The 23585-nt window shown below is 41.4% G+C and overlaps 1 protein-coding gene across 3 annotated transcripts in view; it reads right to left on the reverse strand.

Annotated features, from left to right (window-relative positions):
- Positions 1-23585, reverse strand: part of TUSC3 (tumor suppressor candidate 3) — a 286073-nt gene that overhangs the window by 129564 nt on the left and 132924 nt on the right. For all 3 annotated transcript variants that reach the window (XM_007067357.3, XM_043546172.1, XM_043546173.1), the window contains exons 3-5: positions 23108-23225; positions 20100-20240; positions 18892-19032 (exon numbers count right to left, since the gene is read on the reverse strand). In XM_007067357.3, coding sequence (XP_007067419.2) covers positions 18892-19032; positions 20100-20240; positions 23108-23225 — 400 coding nt within the window. The remainder of the gene's footprint in view (positions 1-18891; positions 19033-20099; positions 20241-23107; positions 23226-23585) is intronic.

Here is a 23585-nt window from a genome sequence, read left to right on the forward strand (position 1 = left end):
TCCCAATGCCTGATGGGGCTAAAACATTGTCGCGGGTGGTTCTGGGTACATATTGTCAGGCCCCCATTCCCTCCCTCCCTCTGTGAAAGCAGCAGCAGACAATCGTTTCGTGCCTTTTTTCTTGAGTTACCTGTGCAGATGCCATACCACGGCAAGCATGGAGCCCGCTCAGGTAACCGTCACCGTATGTCTCCTGGGTGCTGGAAGACGTGGTACTGCATTGCTACACAGCAGCAGCAACCCCTTGCTTTGTGGCAGCAGACGGTGCAGTAGAACTGGTAGCCGTCATCATCATGTCCGAAGTGCTCCTGGCCACGTTGGCCAGGAGCGCCTGGGCAGACATGGGTGCAGGGACTACATTAGAAGTGACTTGACCAGGTCATTCTCTTTAGTCCTGCAGTCAGTCCTATTGAACCATCTTATGGTGAGCAGGCAGGCGATAGGGATTGCTAGCAGTCCTACTGTACCATCTTCTGCCAGGCAGGCAAGAGATGAGGACGGGTAGCAGTCCTACTGCACCATCTTCTGCCGAGCAGCCATGAGATGTGGATGGCTTGCAGTCCTTCTGCACCGTCTGCTGCCAGCCAAAGATGTAAAAGATAGATGGAGTGGATCAAAACAAGAAATAGACCAGATTTGTTTTGTACTCATTTGCTTCCCCCCCACCCCCGTCTAGGGGACTCATTCCTCTAGGTCACACTGCAGTCACTCACAGAGAAGGTGCAGTGAGGTAAATCTAGCCATGTATCAATCAGAGGCCAGACCAACCTGCTTGTTCCAATAAGAACAATTACTTAGGTGCACCATTTCTTATTGGAACCCTCGGTGAAGTCCTGCCTGAAATACTCATTGATGTAAAGCCACCCCCCTTGTTGATTTTAATTCCCTGTAAGCTAACCCTGTAAGCCATGTCGTCAGTCGCCCCTCCCTCCGTCAGAGCAACGGCAGATAATCGTTCCACACCTTTTTTCTGCGCGGACGCCATACCAAGGCAAGCATGGAGGCTGCTCAGCTCACTTTGACAATTAGGAGCACATTAAACACCACACGCATTATCCAGCAGTATATGCAGCACCAGAACCTGGCAGAGCGATACCAGGTGAGGAGGCGACGTCAGCGCGGTCATGTGAGTGATCAGGACATGGACACAGATTTCTCTCAAAGCATGGGCCTTGACAATGCATGCATCATGGTGCTAATGGGGCAGGTTCATGCTGTGGAACGCCGATTCTGGGCTTGGGAAACAAGCACAGACTGGTGGAACCGCATAGTGTTGCAGGTCTGGGACAATTCCCAGTGGCTGCAAAACTTTCGCATGCGTAAGGGCACTTTCATGGAACTTTGTGACTTGCTTTCCCCTACCCTGAAGTGCATGAATACCAAGATGAGAGCAGCCCTCACAGTTGAGAAGCGAGTGGCGATAGCCCTGTGGAAGCTTGCAACGCCAGACAGCTACCGGTCAGTTGGCAATCAATTTGGAGTGGGCAAATCTACTGTTGGGGCTGCTGTGATGCAAGTAGCCCACGCAATCAAAGATCTGCTGATATCAAGGGTAGTGACCCTGGGAAATGTGCAGGTCATAGTGGATGGCTTTGCTGCAATGGGATTCCCTAACTGTGGTGGGGCCATAGATGGAACCCATATCCCTATCTTGGCACCGGAGCACCAAGCTGGCGAGTACATAAACCGCAAGGGATACTTTTCAATTGTGCTGCAAGCTCTGGTGGATCACAAGGGACGTTTCACCAACATCAACGTGGGATGGCCGGGAAAGGTACATGACGCTCGCATCTTCAGGAACTCTGGTCTGTTTCAAAAGCTGCAGGAAGGGACTTTATTCCCAGACCAGAAAATAACCGTTGGGGATGTTGAAATGCCTATAGTTATCCTTGGGGACCCAGCCTACCTCTTAATGCCATGGCTCATGAAGCCGTACACAGGCAGCCTGGACAGTAGTTAGGAGCTGTTCAACTACAGGCTGAGCAAGTGCAGAATGGTGGCAGAATGTGCATTCGGACGTTTAAAGGCGCGCCGGCGCAGTTTACTGACTCACTTAGACCTCAGCAAAACCAATATTCCCACTGTTATTACTGCTTGCTATGCGCTCCACAATATCTGTGAGAGTAAGGGGGAGACGTTTATGGCGGGGTGGGTGGTTGAGGCAAATCGCTTGGCTGCTGGTTAAGCGCAGGCAGACACCAGGGCGGTTAGAAGAGCACAGGAGGGCGCGGTACGCATCAGAGAAGCTTTGAAAACCAGTTTCATGACTGGACAGGCTACGGTGTGAAAGTTCTGTTTGTTTCTTCTTGATGAAACCCCCCCCGGCCCTTGGTTCACTCTACTTCCCTGTAAGCCAACCACCCTCCTCTCCTCCCTTCGATCACCGCTTGCAGAGGCAATAAAGTCATTGTTGCTTCACATTCATGCATTCTTTATTCATTCATCACACAAATAGGGGGATGACTACCAAGGTAGCCCAGGAGGGGTGGTGGAGGAGGGAAGGAAAATGCCACACAGCACTTTAAAAGATTACAACTTTAAAATTTATTGAATGCCAGCCTTCTGTTTTTTGGGCAATCCTCTGTGCTGGAGTGGCTGGTTGGCCAGAGGCCCCCCCACCGCGTTCTTGGGCATCTGGGTGAGGAGGCTATGGAACTTGGGGAGGAAGGTGGTTGGTTACACAGGGGCTGTAGTGGCAGTCTGTGCTCCAGCTGCCTTTGCTGCAGCTCAACCATACACTGGAGCATACTGGTTTGATCCTCCAGCAGCCTCAGCATTGAATCCTGCCTCCTCTCGTCACGCTGCTGCCACATTTGAGCTTCAGCCCTGTCTTCAGCCCGCCACTTACTCTCTTCAGCCCGCCACCTCTCCTCCCGGTCATTTTGTGCTTTCCTGCACTTTGACATTATTTGCCTCCACGCATTCGTCTGTGCTCTGTCAGTGTGGGAGGACAGCACGAGCTCAGAGAACATTTCATCACGAGTGCGTTTTTTTTTCTTTCTAATCTTCACTAGCCTCTGGGAAGGAGAAGATCCTGTGATCATTGAAACACATGCAGCTGGTGGAGAAAAAAAAAGGGACAGCGGTATTTAAAAAGACACATTTTATAAAACAGTGGCTACACTCTTTCAGGGTAAACCTTGCTGTTAACATTACATACATAGCACATGTGCTTTCGTTACAAGGTCACATTTTGCCTCCCCCCACCGCGTGGCTACCCCCTTAAACCTCCCCGTGGCTAACAGCGGGGAACATTTCTGTTCAGCCACAGGCAAACAGCCCAGCAGGAACGGGCACCTCTGAGTGTCCCCTGAAGAAAAGCACCCTATTTCAACCAGGTGACCATGAATGATATCTCACTCTCCTGAGGATAACACAGAGAGATAAAGAACGGATGTTGTTTGAACGCCAGCAAACATACACTGCAATGCTTTGTTGTACAATGATTCCCGAGTACGTGTTACTGGCATGGAGTGGTAAAGTGTCCTACCATGGAGGATGCAATAAGGCTGCCCTCCCCAGAAACCTTTTGCAAAGGCTTTGGGAGTACATCTAGGAGAGCCGCGAATGCCAGGGCAAATTAATCCTTTCACATGCTTGCTTTTAAACCATGTATAGTATTTTAAAAGGTACACTCACCGGAGGTCCCTTCTCCGCCTGCTGGGTCCAGGAGGCAGCCTTGGGTGGGTTCGGGGTCCAGGGTGAGAAACAGTTCCTGGCTGTCGGGAAAACTGGTTTCTCCGCTTGCTTGCTGTGAGCTATCTTCTTCGTCCCCAAAACCTGCTTCCGTGTTGCCTCCATCTCCATTGAAGGAGTCAAACAACATGGCTGGAGTTGTGGTGGCTGAACCCCCTAAAATGGCATGCAGCTCATCATAGAAGTGGCATGTTTGGGGCTCTGACCCAGAGCGGCCGTTCGCCTCTCTGGTTTTCTGGTAGGCTTGCCTCAGCTCCTTAAGTTTCACACGGCACTGCTTCGGGTCCCTGTTATGGCCTCTGTCCTTCACGCCCTGGGAGATTTTTACAAAGGTTTTGGCATTTCGAAAACTGGAACGGAGTTCTGATAGCACGGATTCCTCTCCCCATACAGCGATCAGATCCCGTACCTCCCGTTCAGTCCATGCTGGAGCTCTTTTGCGATTCTGGGACTCCATCATGGTCACCTCTGCTGATGAGCTCTGCATGGTCATCTCCGCTGATGAACTCTGCATGGTCACCTGCAGCTTGCCACACTGGCCAAACAGGAAATAAGATTCAAAAGTTCACGGTTCTTTTCCTGTCTACCTGGCCAGTGCATCTGAGTTGAGAGTGCTGTCCAGAGCGGTCACAATGGAGCACTCTGGGATAGCCCCCGGAGGCCAATACCGTCGAATTGTGTCCACAGTACCCCAAATTCGACCTAAAGTCCTAGTGTAGACCAGGGCTTAGTGTGTATCCAGGCCTTTAGAATACCCTCTATGGGGTCCAAATGAGGAAGAAGGTGGTGCATGCAGGAGGGAGAAGAGCCACTCAAGGGGGATCCACTCCCTGAACAGATTCCAATGGCAGAATGTGCATGTTTTGTTTCTTTTCATCTGTTTTATTTCCAGTTAAAATTAAAATTTATTCTTTCTTAATAAAAACTAATTTGACACAGTACTGGGTTTCATTTAAGAGCTGAATGATTCAAAATGTTTCTTTGTTACCCAGCAAGGACCGAATCTGACAAATAACCAGGTAAGATGACCCACAGTCTGGTACAGACTATGTAAAGTCTCACTTTACAGACCATTTCTCGTGAAAAAAGGATGCAAAGTCTACAAATATAAATCTTGGCAAAAAGCATTATTGAGTGGTCAAATCCAGAATTTTGAAATAATTAAATCTTGTAGCCTTGAAATATGTACACAAAAATTAGGCAGCACGGGGCTATTATACAACATCAGAAACAATGCAATAAGGGTCATGAATCTCAGGAGCACATCTAGTAGAATTCTGTACAAGCCTACCAGCTCTTCTTTCTGTATAGAATAAAATATCACTTTTCCTTCACATATAAATAGGAGCCTCCTTTTGTCTTTCCAAGCAGGGAATTTTGGCTTACACAGGAAAGCCATGGCAACTTAAAGTTTGACTCCAGTGTTAGCATGTCTAGAATACTTTACAACACCCAGGATGCTTAATGTGCTTATCCTATTGAATAAGTAGTTTTAATCATTCATCTATAAATCTCAAGCAATGAGTGAAAAATCTGATAAACATAAAAGTAAGCATAAAATGAGGTTTCACTGTGAAACTGCATCATAGAAATCTGAGATGGAAAAGACATTTAGATCATCTAGTCCCTTATCAATGTAGCTTTGTTTTCTACAGGATATTTTCTAGGGCTTTTTGTCCAGTCTAAAGGTTTAAATGTCCCAAAAGTCAGGGCTTCCACCACTTCCCTTAACTGACCATTCAATATTTGTATGGATCTCGCTTTCAGTAATTTTTTTCCTTGATATTCAAGCTCATTTTGCCCTTTATATTCATTTCATTACTGCCATAACCAATGTGTCACTAATTTCTCTTTATCATTGGCATATATATGCTTCAAAACTTTGTAAAATATACAAACAGAATATTATATTCCAAGCACACTCTTAATGTTTATAAATATTATACATTTATATTTGATACTTCTGATTATGTAGCTCCAAATCACATTGGCCTCTTTTTGTTTCTATATGTCTGTACAATCTGGCAGATAGGATTTTCAAACACACCTAAGGGTTTATCTAATTTGCTCCCACTATCATCCCTAGGTCTGTGCCAGAATTATAGCTTTCCAGGTTTCTCCCTCCCACTAAATAACACAGAAGTTTGTGATTTGTCTTACACATTTATATTTGTATTCTCGTCCATCTGTGGAACAATTTGTATGCAAAATGTCCGCCTCCTGTGCATCTTAGGAGCTCTGTCAAAATGGAATCATGACAGTTTGGCAAGAGGAGAAGGAGAACTCGTCAGGGTGGGCTGTTTTTCCCTTGAGTGCTGTAAGAGCTGGTCAGCTGGTAACGTACCTACACTAAGCTCCAACAGACCTGGACCTCTGCTTTGGAAAACTTTCCCAGGAGCAGCCTTAGGCCTAGCCCTACCCATTTTGGACTCTCAGGAGCCTCTCCTCCCCTATTTCTTTTCACTTACTGCTTGCTACTTGACACTTAAGGAAGAAAAGAAGCTTAGACCCTAGTTGTGACAGCAGACAGCTGAGACACTGGGGAGCTTTGCAGGCTGAGCTAGTTTGGTCTGTGATAGGAAGAAGGTTTGTAGCAGAAGCAGGCTGTTAGGGACTGTAAGGAGAGTTTCTCTTCTATTCTTGCCCCCCCCCACACACACACATATTTTTGGGGTTTTGCCATATAATTTAGGCCTGATGTGTCCCTTTGTACAAGAGGCATTGGCTATGTTTAACAAGTAGCACTGTAAAAAGTACCAACTATCTATGAGGTTATTAAAAACTGCCATAGGCTTGAAAGACCAATTTCTGTGCCTTTTGAAGTTAATTAAAATTCTTGTGTGCTTACACAATGCAAAGTAAGTCACTAGAGTCCCCTGGAAGGTTAAGAACAAACAGAATACTGGAGATATTGGTGCCATCAGTAGCACAGGTATAATAAAAATTAATGATGCATTCATGAACTTTGAGAAATACAAGTTTTAATAACATCTGTCTATTTTTAAAAGGTAATAATTTAAATCAAGGGATGACTCAGATGCATCAAGGTATTATCATCTAATTTCTTCTATATTCAGTAATTTAGCAACTCATTTTACAACTATTCTTTTCCCAGAAAAGCCATCAGTTCTATTCAGCTCAAATTTGCCTCTGTGGCTTATGGAAGCTATAAAAGCTATACAGTTGCAAGGGCTGTACTCAATTTCTAAGTAGTAGTTAACCACTCATAAGTGGCCTGAGCAGAGGAGAGACAGTTCAAGGCCAGAGAGCTGTGGTGCACAAGCAAAGGGCAGCTCATTTACAGTGTATGAGCTCTTCTACCAGCACTTCATAAGGTATGTCTACACTGCAATGTAAGATCGGGCTCACACTCAGGCTCAAGCCTAACCCCCCTTCCATCCACACACAAATCATGCTAACCCAGGGTTGGACCCAGGGTCACAGAACCCTGCAGGCAAGCAAGGTCTATGCCCAGATCAAGTCCTGCCCCAAGGTTCGAGCCCTATCACTGTGCAGCGAAGACACAGCCCTGCTTGACTCAGTTCCTGGGAGTCCTGCAAAATGTATCCTACAATCCCATGGGCCAACTTCCTTTGTCCTCTTTATCCCCAGAATCTTAAATCTACTCTGTTGAAAAAGGAAGCAACCACTCTTGGTGTACTGCAGCCGCTTAATGAGTCAGCATTAACCTCTCCATTGTCTTCTGACCACTGAGCTACAAACGCCATCAGAGAGCCTTCTGTGTTTGCAATGGAGATTGAACAGAAAAAGCCTTTTGCAAATTGTGCTGCTTCATGGTCATGGGAGCACAGCCTGATCTCTAGTGCAAGGCCAGCAAAACTGTTGACTTTACTAGGAGTACTAGAAATGACCATGCATACTAGCAACTAATGAAGCTGGAAGTTTTGCAAATTTACTAGACCGGTGACCAGGGCAGGGAGCAGATTAAGTGGCTCAAAACTGAGTACCAGAAAACCAGCACAGGAACTGATGAGAGCCAGCAGCAGAGGATTCTGGGTCCATACCCGGAGGAGCTGATCTAACACCCCCCCAAGGAAAGACACAGATTTTTGCTAGGGTCATTGTAGTTTCTTAAAAATAACAACATGATATTATCATGCCTGTAGATAGGTGCCTCTGTAACCACTTACAGTATATTGAGCTTCCTGGAAACAGTGAACTCTGTGAGTGTGTTTGGGGAAGTGTGTTGCTTCATAAATCTAGTCCATTTCAGTTACAGGTAGTCCATGCAGTCAAGAGGTGACAAAATCATTTGTTCCAAATATGAGTATGGTTTGAAATTTTGTCCAGCAATGTGCTGAGGGCGAGGAGGAGGAAGTCTTTGGATTTCAACATGTTTACATGTAGTCATAACAGGTTAAGCCATGTAGAAGCTAACACATCATCCTGTTGAATCCCTCATGATTTCTAACCCAATCCTGGGTGCTGACAGCTGAGTGCTGATAACTTTTGCTGAAGCAGGAACTCCAGATAGATAGTCATATTTTGGGGAAGGGCATATTTCCATCGGCCACCTTGGTAGCTGACCATACCACACCACTCATAGTTATGCTGTTCGGTCATTATATGTTTGAATTCTTCACCTGCATACCCTGCAGGTTTCCCACCAGCAGCTTCGAATAACATCTCCCTTTGCCAGTTGGGCATCACAAGCACTGTGATGTCCTCCAAAATGTGGAAGACTTGAAACTGTACAAAAAGCTTTTGTAGCAGTGCCACGGACAGAAGTTTCTCCCAGCTCTGCTCCCCAAATCTAAGTAGTTTTGCAGTCTTCTAAAATAAAAAAAGCAGCTTCACATTTTTTAAACTTACCATTGTGCCTGCAATTCTTTCATTGCGATTAACCAGGCTGTGTCCAGGGAGCTTCTGTGTTCTGTGGCATCCTTCTTACAATATATTAAAGTTCAGTTTGTAAAAGTATCATTTTATGTCCTTGAAATTCCACAAATATTTTTTTCTGTGTGGCTGAAGTAAGCTATTTGAGACAATAACCCTCTGTGTTTTGTCCTGTTCCAGGCCCCTCAACCTTTGCTGGCTGCAGTACCTCCTCAGGTTGCCCACTCTGTAGCAGAAATGGGCCATTGTAGCTTCATGGACTGTTCCAAGAGGAAGTGTTTCCATGATGAATTTATGGTTGAAGTTTTGGAGAGGGCCAACAAGCAGATCCAGTACCAAAGACAGAGGGACAGCATGCTGCAAAGCAACAGGAAAGCTCAGGTTGGCTGCATAGCATGAGGACAGGGTTTCAGCATGGGAGCAGGTATTTACCTCATAGTTCTGGAAACAGGAATGGTGCGTAAGAGAGGGGGACAGAGCTCAGCAGAAAGACCTGTTTGAGTGGCTCAGATCACTAATGACTACACCAGTAACAGCTCCTTCTGCATCTCTCACAACACAGCTTGACTCCCCTGTGTGCTACCCTGTGCGGCAGTCCAGAAGCAGCTTGGAAGGCTCAATGGCTGGGTGGCCCATGCAATTGGGCCCCATGAGTGGCTGGGCAGGACAGCTTTGCCCCCCATGCAGCCCTCCATATTGACCTCCCTCCCGCAGTGCCACATACATGGCAAATGGGGAAAAGAAGGGAAAGGAAAACAGGCATAGCCAAGTGGTGCCTCCCCATATTGGGGTGTCACAAGCTAAAGGGGAGGATTCGTGACCTCCACACGTCTCCTCTCTGCCCCGTCCCAGGCCTGCTGCTGGTGGGCACTTGACCCTGCATGCCTCCCTGACGCATTGTCTCTGAGAACAGTTGGCCTAGGGACATGCCATGGTAGGGGGCATGTGTCTTGTCCATGGTTTCACTGTTTTCACTTGTTCATGCACTTTGTTTTTTTTATTTATTTATGTTTTTATTTTCTGTAAGGTTCCATTGTTACTGGGGTTTTGGTGTGGTAATGGCCTGCCTGGGAATGGGTGAACATTGTACTTTTCTCATACATGTTTATAAATAAAGTTCTTTATTTAATCAAGAAAATGTATTTCTCTGACTGCTTCACATCATATGATGTGTATTCAAAATAATAAAGGTAAACACATGATCAGGGACAATTAGGAATTCGTACACAAAGACTATCCCCCAATATATTTACCTATAGCAATTCATACTTTATTCACAGTAAGGATTGATGTAAGGAAGTGATTAACTTCCCAACCCTTATTTCGCAAGTGGCCATGCCATTCTTAAGTACATTGCATGGCACAAAAACCGCCACACACATCCCCAAGCACCCTACTCCTCCCCACAGTCAATGAGTTCCCAAACCCCCACAAGCACATTCATAAAAGGTACTATTTCCCTTCTTCCAATGAGCCATGCAAGTCCATAATGAGGGAACACAAAGCATCCCTGTCTCCTGTTGCCTGGGGGCACCCAGCTCCAGCTGTGTAGGTGCACTTTGTGGCTGAGTGTGCCCATTCAGAGGCCACTCACTGTCATAGGTCCATTCAGGGGGGAAATGGCTCACCTCTGGCTTCACAAACATTGTAAAGAACACAGCAAGCCATAGTGATTCAGACAGCATTGAGGACACTGGCATCCAAATAGGTCTGTAAACATCTCAAATGGGATTTCAATCTGCCAAAAGCACATTCAACAACTATTCTGCACCTGCTGAGAGTGTAATTAAAACATCTTATGCCAGGGCCTCTAAAATCAGGGCACAGCTTTAAAACCAAGGCAAAAGGGGGAATGTGGGGTCCCCCAGAATAATGGTGGGGACAGTAACTTCATTTATGACAATGTCATTTGGTGGGAATGGTATCCCAGCTTGTCCATGTATGTATCAGAGGAAAACCCTGGCATTATGAACTTTTCCAGTGCAACCTACTGAGATGTTAATAAATTACACTCTGTGGTCCTCGAGGGCTTGCATAACAATGGAGTAGCACCCTTGCAGTTTCTGTGCTCCTTGAGGAGGGCAAACTATGGGCACACAAGTTCCATCAATGACCCCAGAGCAGTTTGGAAACCCCATTCTCTCAAAGCCAGCAATTACTTCAGGCATATCTTTTATGTCTGCCACCTTGGGATAAACCACACACTAACTGCCTCAGAAACCTCCACGACCACATTATCCACAGTTGACTTTCCAACACCAAACTGATCTGCAACAGCTTCCAGACAGCTATAGCATGGCTTATGGACTAGAAGGGGTGGCCTCATGCTTGTGTCTTTATGCTGAAGGGTCAGGACAAGCTGCTCAAAAATCTCCAGAAATTTAGCTTTCTTCATGCAAAAGTTCTAGACACACTGTTGGTCATTCCAGGTGTGCGTGATGCTGGCTCCCACCAGTCTATGTTTGTGGCCCTGCTCCAGAGCATGGTCTACATAAGGGGCATTGGAGACTGTACCAAGTATATTGAGAAGCATCAGCCAGTTTCAGTATTCCTCTTCCTCTGCCTTCTCCTCCTCCTGCTCCCTCATAAGCTCTGCCTGGTGGATCAGAAAATGCTGCTGAACTGTCCATCAGCATCTCGCAGAAGCTCTGCCCATTCCCTGACACAGGAAAGAACACACAAGCAAGATAATTCTTCAGAAAGTGCCTTCTCCATGTTCCCGGCTCTGGTAGCTGTCATTGCCAAAAAATGACTGCTCGACAGAATGTGTTGGAAGGCTGTTGAAGTTTCCTGTAATGTGCAGAGTGGACACTCTGGTTTTCCCGCCATGCACCATGGTCAAAGGACTAGAGTGAACACATTTCAAGTGGGCGCTAGGGAGTCTGGGATATGACTCAGCTCTGAGTATTGCAGTGTGGATGCCAGAGCCCCAGGTTCAAGTTCAGGTTAGAAAATTCTTAATTTAGGGTTAAAACTCAGTGTAAACACTCAAGCCCTGGGTTCTCTTACCCAAGGTAAGTTGACTCAAGTTCCTCTGACCAGTGGCTTACATTGCACTGTAGACAACCTTAGTGGCTCTGAAAGTCCTTCAGTGTGCCAGGCAATGTTTTATTAAAAACTATGGTCATGTTTTATTTTTTGGCATTTGCTGGTTGTCACTGGAATTACTAATTTCTGTGTTGTTTCCCCCCACTCTCACCTAACTGAAATGTTAAGGAAAAATCCTACTTATTTGTCCTTCTCCAATTAAAACAAAAAGATCTGAGAAAGAAAAGCAAAACATGGAGTGGTTGTAGGTGTATACAGTGATTAAAAACAAACAAATCAAATCAAATATAATTGAGACTTCTGATAACAAGCCACTCAACTTCTACTGAGCCAGAACGTGCAAACACTATGTGCTAATAAACAAAATAAGGCACATATAATTATGTTCTACTGTTATTCTAAAATGATAGTGCTTCTCAAATTAAGACAAGACAAAGATTTTAGGCCAAATTCTGCTCCGATACACAAAGTGAAAATCCAGATGATCTTTGTAAGTGACAACAGCACATGTCCCTATATCCTTCCATTATGAAGGATAATCCAGCACAGATGTAAAACAAAAATATGTATTTTTTCCTCTTTTTAGTTGTATACACCGGTGACCTGGATAACTCTGAATAGGCAAAGCCAGCATCTCAGACTACCTCCCTACTTACTGTAAGAAACCATACAAACCAGGAGATCACTTTCACACATCCCACCCCCTCCAGAGTAGGTTAAGAAAAAAGTTTAACTCCTTTAATGCAATTTTTCACACTGGAAAGATCTAACTAATGCAATACTTTTAAGTCTGTGTAGTATAAAAACGGCTTCAAAGAAGGATATGATTTGGTGTGAAGAATAATTTAAATGTTCTTAAAAAAAAAACCTCACAAGCATCACAACAAAAGACCCAACAAATCACAAATTCACGTCTCCTCTTTGAAGATACTACTGGATTGGAAAAGGCATTTTCAAAAGGCAGTATGAAAAACTAATAACTATTTTGCTTATTTGAGCAGAGTTGCAAAAACTAAGGTTTGAAATTAGCTCCATTCCTTCTTCAGCTCTGCATCAGCTTCAAAAAGGGCTGCCAATGGTGACTAGGCATAACTGTCAAATTTCCCATCTCAAGTGAGAGCCTTCTGCAGATGTTATATCTGTTGCCAGGTTGCCCCAAATAAATTAGCTTTTAAATGTCCTAAAGAGAAAAATGTGCATGAGACAGACTACTTTTGAAAGTGTTTACTAATTATTTATATGCTTCATAACTGCTTCAGCAGTTCTGTAAGGATGATTTACGCATGACTCACCACATTTATCTAGACACTGTCTATTGCCATCTTAACATTCCCTTTTCAAGGCCTTTTATGAAAAAGTAGTTGACTATTTTAATATTAAGCACCAATTAAAAATACCAAGATGCATAACTACAATGCACTTTAAGATGTAGATATATCATTAGTATTTATATAGAACCTAAAGTGTGCTAGGCATTTACAGAACATAGACAAGAACTTGTACCTGCCCTAGAGAGCTTGCAACCCAAGGTCCTAGTCCTGCAAAAGGATCTGCTAATGTAGAAACTTATGTTCATGTGGAGTTCTATTGAAGTCAAAGGGATCCCAGGCAACTGTATGTATCTGTGCTGAAAGATCCCATTGCAGGATGGAGATTTATGTTTAGATACAGCATAGAACAAACAAACAAAACCAGTAAAAAGTAATTTGAATGGGATAAGGAAGAAGAGACTGAGCTGTCACCTCAATCATTTTTGTCTTCATCAATGTGTTAGCTACACATGCAAAACTGATTGTCATTAGATACAGTATTAGTGGTGTGCATTACTCAACTATACCCTGTCGTATGTTGCTGCTTATATGTACGTAATTACATACTTGGCTTGACAAATTCACTCACCCGGGCAAGTCATAAGCCACCATGTTTTTCATATTTGGCTATCAAAATATGATTAAGAAAAATAAAATTTACAGTTCTTATGATTGCAAAGTTTACTTTGTAAGGCTGCTGTAAGGGGGGGAAGTGGTCCCCTTTACTCTTTTCCCCCCCTCAAGCCTCTTCTACAAGGACTATGGGGAGGAGAGGGGTTTCTGGTACTCTTTCACATGCCTGGTATCCATCTTAGGTCCTCCTCTTCTGTGAATATATCCAATATTTGACTCTGCTACTGATCATAGCTTTGCCAAGCAGCAGCTGGATAAAATTAACCAGATTCTTGTCAGAGTCATGGCTGCCAAAAGGATTAGGAATATCAATAGTAAAATTTAGAAAAGTCTTGTTAAATTCACTTTTTACTACTTAGCAAAGCTATCAATGGAAGGAGAATCATGGTAACTGTCTTTCTACAAAAAGAAAAGGAGTACTTGTGGCACCTTAGAGACTAACAAATTTATTTGAGCATAAGCTTTCATGAGCTACAGCTCACTTCATCGGAGCTGTAGCTCACGAAAGCTTATGCTCAAATAAATTTGTTAGTCTCTAAGGTGCCACAAGTACTCCTTTTCTTTTTGCGAATACAGACTAACACGGCTGCTACTCTGAAACCTGTCTTTCTACAGACTCAGGAAGATATTATTGCAATGTTTACCATTTCACATTTGGATTTGATCCTGTCTCATGGGACTGAAATGACAAAAGCCCTTAGGGTTAAGCACAACTAGGAACCTGTCTATGATATAATTTATAATCATGTGAGTGAAGACTACTAAATCAGGATCAGAATTTAAGTGTGGATAATCACTAGTAGGATTACCATGTAGCCATTTCAAGAAATATTTTTTTCTTTAGACTTTTAAACTTCCTTAATCTTGCCCATTCTCTAAGAGAACCCAGGTTAAAAAATGGATTTTATTTATGTCTTGAAATACTAGCTTTCCATGGTACTGTTTCTGTTTCTCTCTGTTTCAACTATAGACTTTCAACCATAATGACACAATAACTGCACATTTATGGAGTAAAACAAAACAAAAATTCAAGCTGGTGGTGTGTGTGTAGAGAACACTGACATAGGAAATTAGAATTAAATGTATCACTGACTCCAGAAAGAGACTGTCTGACACAGTAAATTTAACATGGAAGCTGCCAAGCTATACTGCAATGGCTCAAGAGCATGAGTATCAACCTCAGGGAAGACTATTAAGAAGCAGGGCAAAAACCCCAAATTGGTTGTTAGTTTTATACTTATATTTCACCAACCAAATACCAAGTGTAAACTCCTCAGGCACTATAACAGCCTTAATGTGGAGTCAGACAGTCCTCTTGGGTACTCCTATCGGTCTTGCCACCCAGGTAAGCCTACCTCTGTGACTTCGTAATACATGGTCCCTTACACCACAAATCACAGCAATATTGAGGTTACTTCCAGTCCTAAGAGACTAGTCGCTTACCCCAGGTCAATTGCACCTTAGATCTCAGACCAAAGATAATGCTTGTAGCCAATCAAGTAGGAAAAGGAGTCAAGAGAGATAGTCACAGGGTTAAAGCAGGTAAACATACATACACAAATGAGTTACAATCTTAAGTTTCAAAAACTAATTGTAGCTTCTATAATAAGCAAACAGTATATGTCCTTTAGGGCTAAACCAGCTTAGCAACTGAGGATCCCTTGCTTATGCCTAAAAACCTTGCCCCTCTCCCAGGCCCCATTCCCCCAGATTTCAAGCAGCATAGAGATCCAGTTCCTTCTTATTAGGGGTTTTTATTCCCTACCCACCCCTCATCCCCACCCCCATGTGCTCTCAGCTGTGAACTCTGCCGATGGGAGGAATTCACTTGTATGACTTCTCTTCATGGGGGGAAAAGAGCCAAACAACAAAGTCTTTTATTCTCTTTAATGTTTCACAGTAGTCTGTCTGGGTTGATAGGCCTTCCTCATTGGCCAGGACATAAAACCTTCTGTTGGAGACCAACTCTTTACACTAGTTAATATCTTTCTCTGATCTGGTGATTTATAGTCACAGAGGCTTACAATACAGATGCTTAAATATTACCTTACAACGTGGATCACATATTTTATAAGTGAGATTAATGCATGCGGCAACTCACAAACATCCCATAAAGTTTAAACACTAAACACATTCTTATAATTCTAATACCTGCTTTAACAATACTAACATACATGTGAGCCAGACTGATTCCAGCTATGTATTTGTCCATGTTCAGTTGAGACATGAGAGATTTAGCATGAGCTGGTGCTTTGTCTGACAGTGTCACAGAAGCATTTAGTCCATTAAAAAGATTGCACATGCTTATGGTTCAAGTTCTAAACCGAAAAATATTTATTGCATATTGCTGTCTTGTAAAACTTTCTGCCACGGTGTGAATTAGAATCTACTTTCTTAAAGACCTATTTTTGTTGTGCTGTTACAGTAGGCCAATAATTTAAGTAATCCTTGTTGAGGAATTTAATTAACTGTGATTGCAATTAGGCTGCAGTGCCTCAGAAATTTAGGCTCCCTCATTAGCATACCTTAAATAATTATTTTAATAAAAATGGTGGCAATATAGAAATAGCACACATGAAATTAGTACAAAATACAGTAAGCCCAATTTTCTTTGGTAGAAAAGGAGTTAGAATTGGGGACTGGAGCTTAGGATGCCTCAGACGAAATTCTGGCCCCACAGAAGTGAGCTGGAGTTTTGCCATTAACTTCAATGGAACCAGAATTTTACCCCTAGATTCTGTTCTCATTTCAGCCATTATCTCTCTTTACAATGAAGCACAAAGGGTTGTCCCAAGTTGAAAATGAGACCCCTTCAGTTACTACACCCTATTCCTTGCTAAAATATGTGGGGAGGGCTATAATCACTTTTTCATTTTTAAGAATGTATGTATGTACATATTTATGGTTTTCTGTCCCCTGTTTCAGTAAAACAGACCTGTCTGGAAAGGGAACTTGAAGTTACTTATCAGCAACCATAATTCAAGGATGAGGCCTCTGTATATTCATACTTTTGGGATCGAGGAATTTGCACTGAGAATTTGCTTTAAGACCTTGCTACATCATCTCTATATAAATGAATACTACAAAGGTCCTCTAGTGACCTAATGTTCCAGAGATGCTGGGCAACTTCAGCTCCCATTTTTGACTGATTCACTGGAAGCTGCTGATGCTTAGTGACTCTGAAAATTAAGCAATAGGTGTCTGTCTCTCAAATTTTTCCCCTGCCAATATTTGTGCCATTGTTTGGGAAGGAAAGAAGTTAGACTTTTGGGAGAGCAGTTACCAACATGCTCTACTTATTGTTTTCCATCCTCATTCGCTGGGTCGTAACTAAAATTGAGATTATAAACTATTCGTGGCAGAGACTCTTTTCTGCCAAGCCTCCTATAGCCTTTTGGGCACTATCAAATTATAAATCAATGAACCATAATAAAGCGTGAGAGGTAAAACAAAATTGTTTGTTAATTTCCTTGATGTCTTAGAATACGGTAATCTAAATCAGCTCACTGGTTCTGTTTCAGTTTTCTCTCAAAAGCTAATTTTATCTAAGCATCTAAATTTCTACTCTTTCTTATGTTGAAAACAGATTTTTTAAAGTAAGGAGTTATTCAGCTATTTGTAAACATAATTTTAGCCCTTTCTTCATTTATTAATAGATCTTCTTTCTTTGGATCATTTTCTCATTCATATATTTATAAAAACCTTTTTATTCCCCTTAGCCTTATTATAAAGTTACTCATTCCATCTCCACATTAACTACTACAGCTTACCACCATGGCCTTGACATTTTTTTTAAAAGTTGCTGCAATACAATGGCAATAATGGCCACTTGAAACCTTTGCAATATTTTCGCTTAAAATATAACTCTACTAACCCAAGTTAAGAACATAAGAGCTGCCATACTGGGTCAGACCATGGTTCATCTTGCCCAGTATCTTGCCCATACCAGAGCTTTAAGGGAAGCATACAAAACAGAGCATGTGGTACACAGGCTGATTTCAGAGATGGGTTATATACTACAGTTAGTAGCTCTGCAATTTCAAATTGGAGTTCCTCCAGAACTCTTGGGTGAATACCATCTGGTCACTGTGACTTATTAAAGTTTAATTTACCCATTTGTTCTAAAACCTCTTCTATTGACGCATCAATTTAGGACAGTACTTTAGATTTGTTGCCCAAAAAGAAATGCTCTAATGTGGGTGTCTCCCCCACATCCTCTGCAGTGAAGACCAATGCAAGTAATTCATTTAGCTGGTCTGTAATGACTTGCCTTCCTTGGGACCTCCTTTGTCGTTAGTGGCCCCACTTCCTGCTTAACAGGCTTCCTGCTTCTGATGTACTTTAAATATTTTTTGTTAGGTTTTGTTTCTTTAATAAGTTGCTTCTCATATTCTTTCTTGGCCTGCCTTATTATACTTAACCTGCCAAAGTTTTTGCTCCTTCCTATTTTCGGCATTAGGATTTGACTTCCAAATTTTAAGGGACTCCTTTTTACCTCTAGCAGCCTCTATTTCTCTGCTGTTTAACTATTGTGACGTTATTTTGGTCCCCCTACTTGTTTCTGTAATTTATTCTGGGTCTCTGTTATGTTTTTTTAAGTGGTCTCCATACTGCCTGCAGGCATTTTACTCTTGTGACTGCTCCTTTTAATACCCGTGTAACTAGTGTCCTCATTTTTGTGTCATTTCCCTTTTTGAAGTTAAATGTTACTGTGCTGGGCAGGGTTTTGGTGTGGGTTTTACTCCCTCCAAAGACACTAAATTTAATTTGATTATGGTCACTATTACCAGACAGTTCAGCTATAGTTACATCATGTACCAGTTCCTGTGCTCCATTTACAACTAAATCATGAATTGCCTCTCTCCCCTTGTGGGTTCCAAGACTAGCAGCTCCAAGAAGCAGTCGTTTATGGTGTCTAGAAATTTCTCTGTACCACACCCTAAGGTGACATATATTCAGTTAATATGAGGATAGTTGAAATCACCCATTATCATTGAGTTTTCTGGTTTTGTAGCCTACCTAACCTCCCTTAACATTTCACAATCATTGTCACCATCGTATTCAGGTGATCAGTAGCATATTTCACCAACAACTAATTATTATTAGCTAATGAATTTGTAAATATGTACCTCCCAATTAGCAATGCTTGCCACCCATCAGACTTAGCCCAGCTATTCATATTATCAGTCTATATTTAATATTGTCTCATTCTGACAAACATATTACTGTAATACTTTCTCAATTACTATGCAAGTGGCATTTACACCTTGTCATTGCATACAAAAATTTAAAACTAGTACAATACTACTGAAATGTTAAAAAATATCAGTATTAAATGTTGGCATACCAGAGCCGCCATTGCCCAGCCAGTCTTGTTGTAGATGAACTCCAAGTTATTTCTTCGCAAGTACAGCAAGCCACCAACAAGTGACACTAAAAGAGCCAGTGCAATAGTGCCTGAATAGTTCGGAGGCCTGAATACCCTAATCTGCGGGAGGGGGGAGAAAACGAAAGCATCAATTATTCTTCCACTGTTTGACAAACAGAAGTGATGCATTACACACACACACAGTAGTAACCCGTCTACTACTGAATGCACAGTATTCTCTATGTACTTGTACAGAGAATATGTATTGATGATAGGCAATATTGCTAACACTGTCACTCAACTGGGACTCAATATATGACAGATTTGGGAGAACTCATCCCCTTTCCTTTTTCCAGCCCCCACTTAGCCCTCAGATGAGTGGAGGGCACTCGGGTCTCAGTAACTGCCTGGATCCAAGCTGGGAAGGGGAAGCACTGATGGCAGCCTTCCGAAATAGGTGGAAGTGATTAAGGGGAAAAAAGATCACCTGCACTGAATGAGTTATTGACAGGTATTCCCAGATTTAAGTGAATAAAGCTGTGGCCTAATTAAACCACATCCACTGCATCTTGTCTGTCTTCCTGTATGACAGGGACACAAGTATAGATGATAAGTAATATTGCTAGCACAAGATAAGATTTTGTTTCTGAATATATTTTAAAATCTGAGAATAGTCCCTTTGCATATGACTGAATTGGGAACTTAAGCAGTATGTTTCTTTATTATTTTAGAAAGTTTTTGATTTCACCTTTAAGGAACAATTGTATATAATATTCAACTATATAAAAATAATTAAGTAAGTTTCCTCAACTTATTTGCAGATTATTATGTCTGTGCCAATATTTTGGCATAAAACACTTTTGAAATTTCAGACTTTGTTTTTTAAGTAACATTGCAAATACACTTACATTTATCAACTAATTGTCACAATATTATCACTCATTTTGTGCTAGAATGAGACTAGATAAAAATGTAACTACCAAACCAAGACTGCAATGCAACATTCAAATTGCTGAAGTTACCACAGTGCGCTCAAGTATCACAGCTCATATTTGTATTTTAACCTATTTTTGTGGATTTCATTTGATAAATAAACATACATGAGGGGAAAAACAGTTCTTGGTATCAGTTCATCATAGAATAGACAGATAAGTTTGGATCTGTCTTAACGTTGTCAAATGACTTACATGAACATCCGTTCTGTCAGCTATCCATTTAGCTAGCTGCTCTGCTGCAAATCCTATTCTCTGCAGGTCGAAGGTGTCAGCTCTCTTGGGTTTACCTTTCGGAGGAAAATGCATGAATGTCGGAGCAGAGTTCATATTGAGCTACAAAAAACAGAAGGCACCACAATATTAAATAACTCAAACATGCTTTGTGCAACTGTTTGCCTTCTTCCTACCATAGACACTGGCAAGATACCATTAGTCAGAAAAATATTAGTGGCTTTCCAAAGTTTGAAATAACTATTTTCAAACATTTAAATATAGTTTTCTATTACTGAAAAAGTGCTGAGAGCTAACATTCCTTCAGTTTCTTCACTAGGGGTTTTTAGGGCACAGTAGTCATTTCATAAACCATATTTCAATTTTAAGCATTCCTTTGTTGGGTATTTTTCCTAATATGCTCATTTATGCTGTTATATAACTAGCAAAGCAGCATCTTTAAAAATATTGTTTGTATTACACAAAGTCACAAGACAAACTACATCCCAACCTTGAAAAAAACTTAAGCACATACTTAAGCACATACTTAAATGCTATGTGGATGTTAATGTGACTACTCATAGTGTGTGAAGTTAAGCATACATGCAAATCTTTAGAGCACTGGGGTCTTAAATATTAATTCATCCTGTAAATGTTCCCAATATTGTCAATTTGAAAACAAACAGAAAATAGTGACAGGCCCCCCTGCTGGGCATTTTAAGTGAAAAAATTATTCCCCAGCAAGATGAACAAATGCCATTTGCATTGCTTATTTGAACATGTGGTGCATAGACAGGGAAATATATTTTACTATATGAAACATCTCACAATATTTGGATTTCAGAAAATAATGCAATACATTTATCAAATGATTTGAAATTAAATATAAAATCATTGGAAAAAATGGAAATGATTAAATATGAATGAAATTATTTGAGTTCTCTAATGACACAAGGGCAGTGACATTTTATTTACCTGCCGTGCTTGCTGCTCTCCAACAAAATCAATGTTATTAAATTACATAAATGCTTTAGTTAAACATCAAGTACAAATTCAATGTATAATTTATGAAAAATAAACTCGATACTAAAATATTATTTTCTTCTAAATACAATACGCCCCATCCTTTAATGAACAACTGTTGAAAGAAAAATATTTGTGTGAACCGTGTTAAGAAGAATGTTGTAAAACTATTGAATTTAGTGGGATACTCAGATATAGAAATCTTCTGTCTGGTATTGTGGTAAACCCAGGACAAACAGCTACAAAAGGGGGCGGGGTAGTAATTAGTCCCAGGGGATTAAAAGGCCCCTCCCTATCCACTGAAGAGAAAGAACCAGGGGGCAATAAGGTTCAGCTGGAAAAGGGGTTCAGCTGACTCCAACTACTTGGGACCTTTTTAAACCCTCCCCTGGGTGGTAGGAGGGGAAGAGTGAGAGGAGTAGGGAAGTTGCCAGTAGGGTGTTTGCAGCAAGACACCAGACCTTCCCAGTAGGGAGGCTGCACTTGCTCCCCAGAAGGGAAGGAAAACAAGCACAAGGGACTGACTGAGAGGAGGAGTAGCAGGACCCTGTGCCACCTATAAGGATGTGCCTTGCCCCAAACCTGAGTCTCCAAGGCTAAAAAGAACTGAGCCTACTGAGGCGAATAAGGTATTTTGCCACAGTATATATTTTTTAAAGACTGCTGACAGCCTGGTTGCACCAGACCGTTTCTATATAATCAGAATGAAAGGTGAAATCAAATCAACTGACATGCTTTTATGTCCTCTCTGAACCACTACACAGCAACAGCTTAGCTATGAGTATTACAGTCAAGAATTAAATCTCCTGTGCTATTATAATTAGTTCAGATGTCCACTGTCTTGTTACATTTGCCTGTATAAGCTGATAAAACAAATACCTACATGACAATATGCTCACTTGTTAGTTACTCTTGTTTTCAGATATCCAAAATAGCTGGAGTTTTCAAAGACCATGAACAAAACACAATGTGGATATAAGCAAGTGTAAGTCCACTGACATAAATGGAGTTTTATCTCTTTACACCAGAATGAACTGGGCCAAATGCATCTACTGAATATAATTTGCTCCATGTGTGTGCAAAAATGCATATTTGAACTAAAAATAAAATGCAAAATTTAGAGCATGTTTATATACAATGTGGTCCAACAGTTCTGTTGGAAAACCATCTAAGTTTACTGTGTATTGTTTTAAACACTGTAGATCTGCTTTTTTTGCTTCATAGTTTAATATCTCACAATTTACCAAAAGGGAGTAAAAATGGTTAGTAACTTCTGCTGCTTCTTGCTTTTATTAATTCATCTTCTAGTGCCAAGCAGGGGGCTAAGCTTCAAAGAGAAGAAAATATTTTTCTTTCTCGAATTATGATTCAAGTTGAACTTGAGCTGAGTACCCAAACCAAAGAGAATTTGCGGGACTAGCATATTTGCTAATAATTGGTTCTCCACACTGTAAAGTAACCATAGCTATTTACAACAATTCCCACTCTTTTCTAAAGAGTTCCAAGACTGATATTCTACAAAGATAAAAAGGGTATTAAATATTTAAAGTCTTCATGAAAGGTGATATTTGTTAAGTGCTTTTTTATGTCAAACTTCCCCATAGGTTCTCTTAACTACAAATGTGATTTTTCACTGCACTTCACATCATTTTGGAGTCCATTTGTTTTACAATGCCCAATGGAAGCAACCAATACATTAACAATGGCTTGATAAACTTGATATTACCATATTTGTTTTCGGTTGACTACATATGATGTAGCAAAATTGGCCATTTTGCATTTTTGGTGTTTCTTGCTATAGCTACCTTGGGTGCATTATAGAAATTCCTGTGACTAACAACAGTATTCCAGACTCTCTCCTCCCCCCCACCTTAATTCTTTATTATATTATCAAACAAAAAAAATCATAGTACTTAAAATGTGATATATATTAAACAATCTTAAAGACATCATTCAACACCTTTTACCTGTTGAAAAACATCTGCTCCTTCATCATAATCCACTATAGTGAAGAATAGTTTATTAGAAAAAGCAGATGAGTAGCGCCATGAGTTGGCCAGCACTTGATATTCTTCATTAGCTTGTCTGTAAGGGAAAAAGGCATAGATACAGATAAAAATTATAGGTATCTGTATGTAATTGACTCCCAGTAAAGATTCCATAACCAATTGTAACAACTGCAAACCAAACAGAGGGATTAACTAAAACTCCAGCAAACACATTCTCAATTCTCTACCAAAAAAGGCTTTGGCCAGTATGGCAGGGTGATAGGGGGTTCTTGTTGTTTTGTTTTTTCCAGAATTACAATTAATTTATAATGGGTGAGGTAATATATTTTATTGGATCAGCTTCTTCTAGTGAGAGAGAAAAGCTTTCAAGCCACACGGAGCTGTTCTTCAGTTCTGGGAAAGGTACTCTGAGCGTCACAGCAAAATGGTTCAATAA

The sequence above is a fragment of the Chelonia mydas genome, chromosome 4 (genome assembly GCF_015237465.2).
Source record: "Chelonia mydas isolate rCheMyd1 chromosome 4, rCheMyd1.pri.v2, whole genome shotgun sequence".
In the NCBI taxonomy this organism is placed as follows: Eukaryota; Metazoa; Chordata; order Testudines; family Cheloniidae; genus Chelonia; species Chelonia mydas.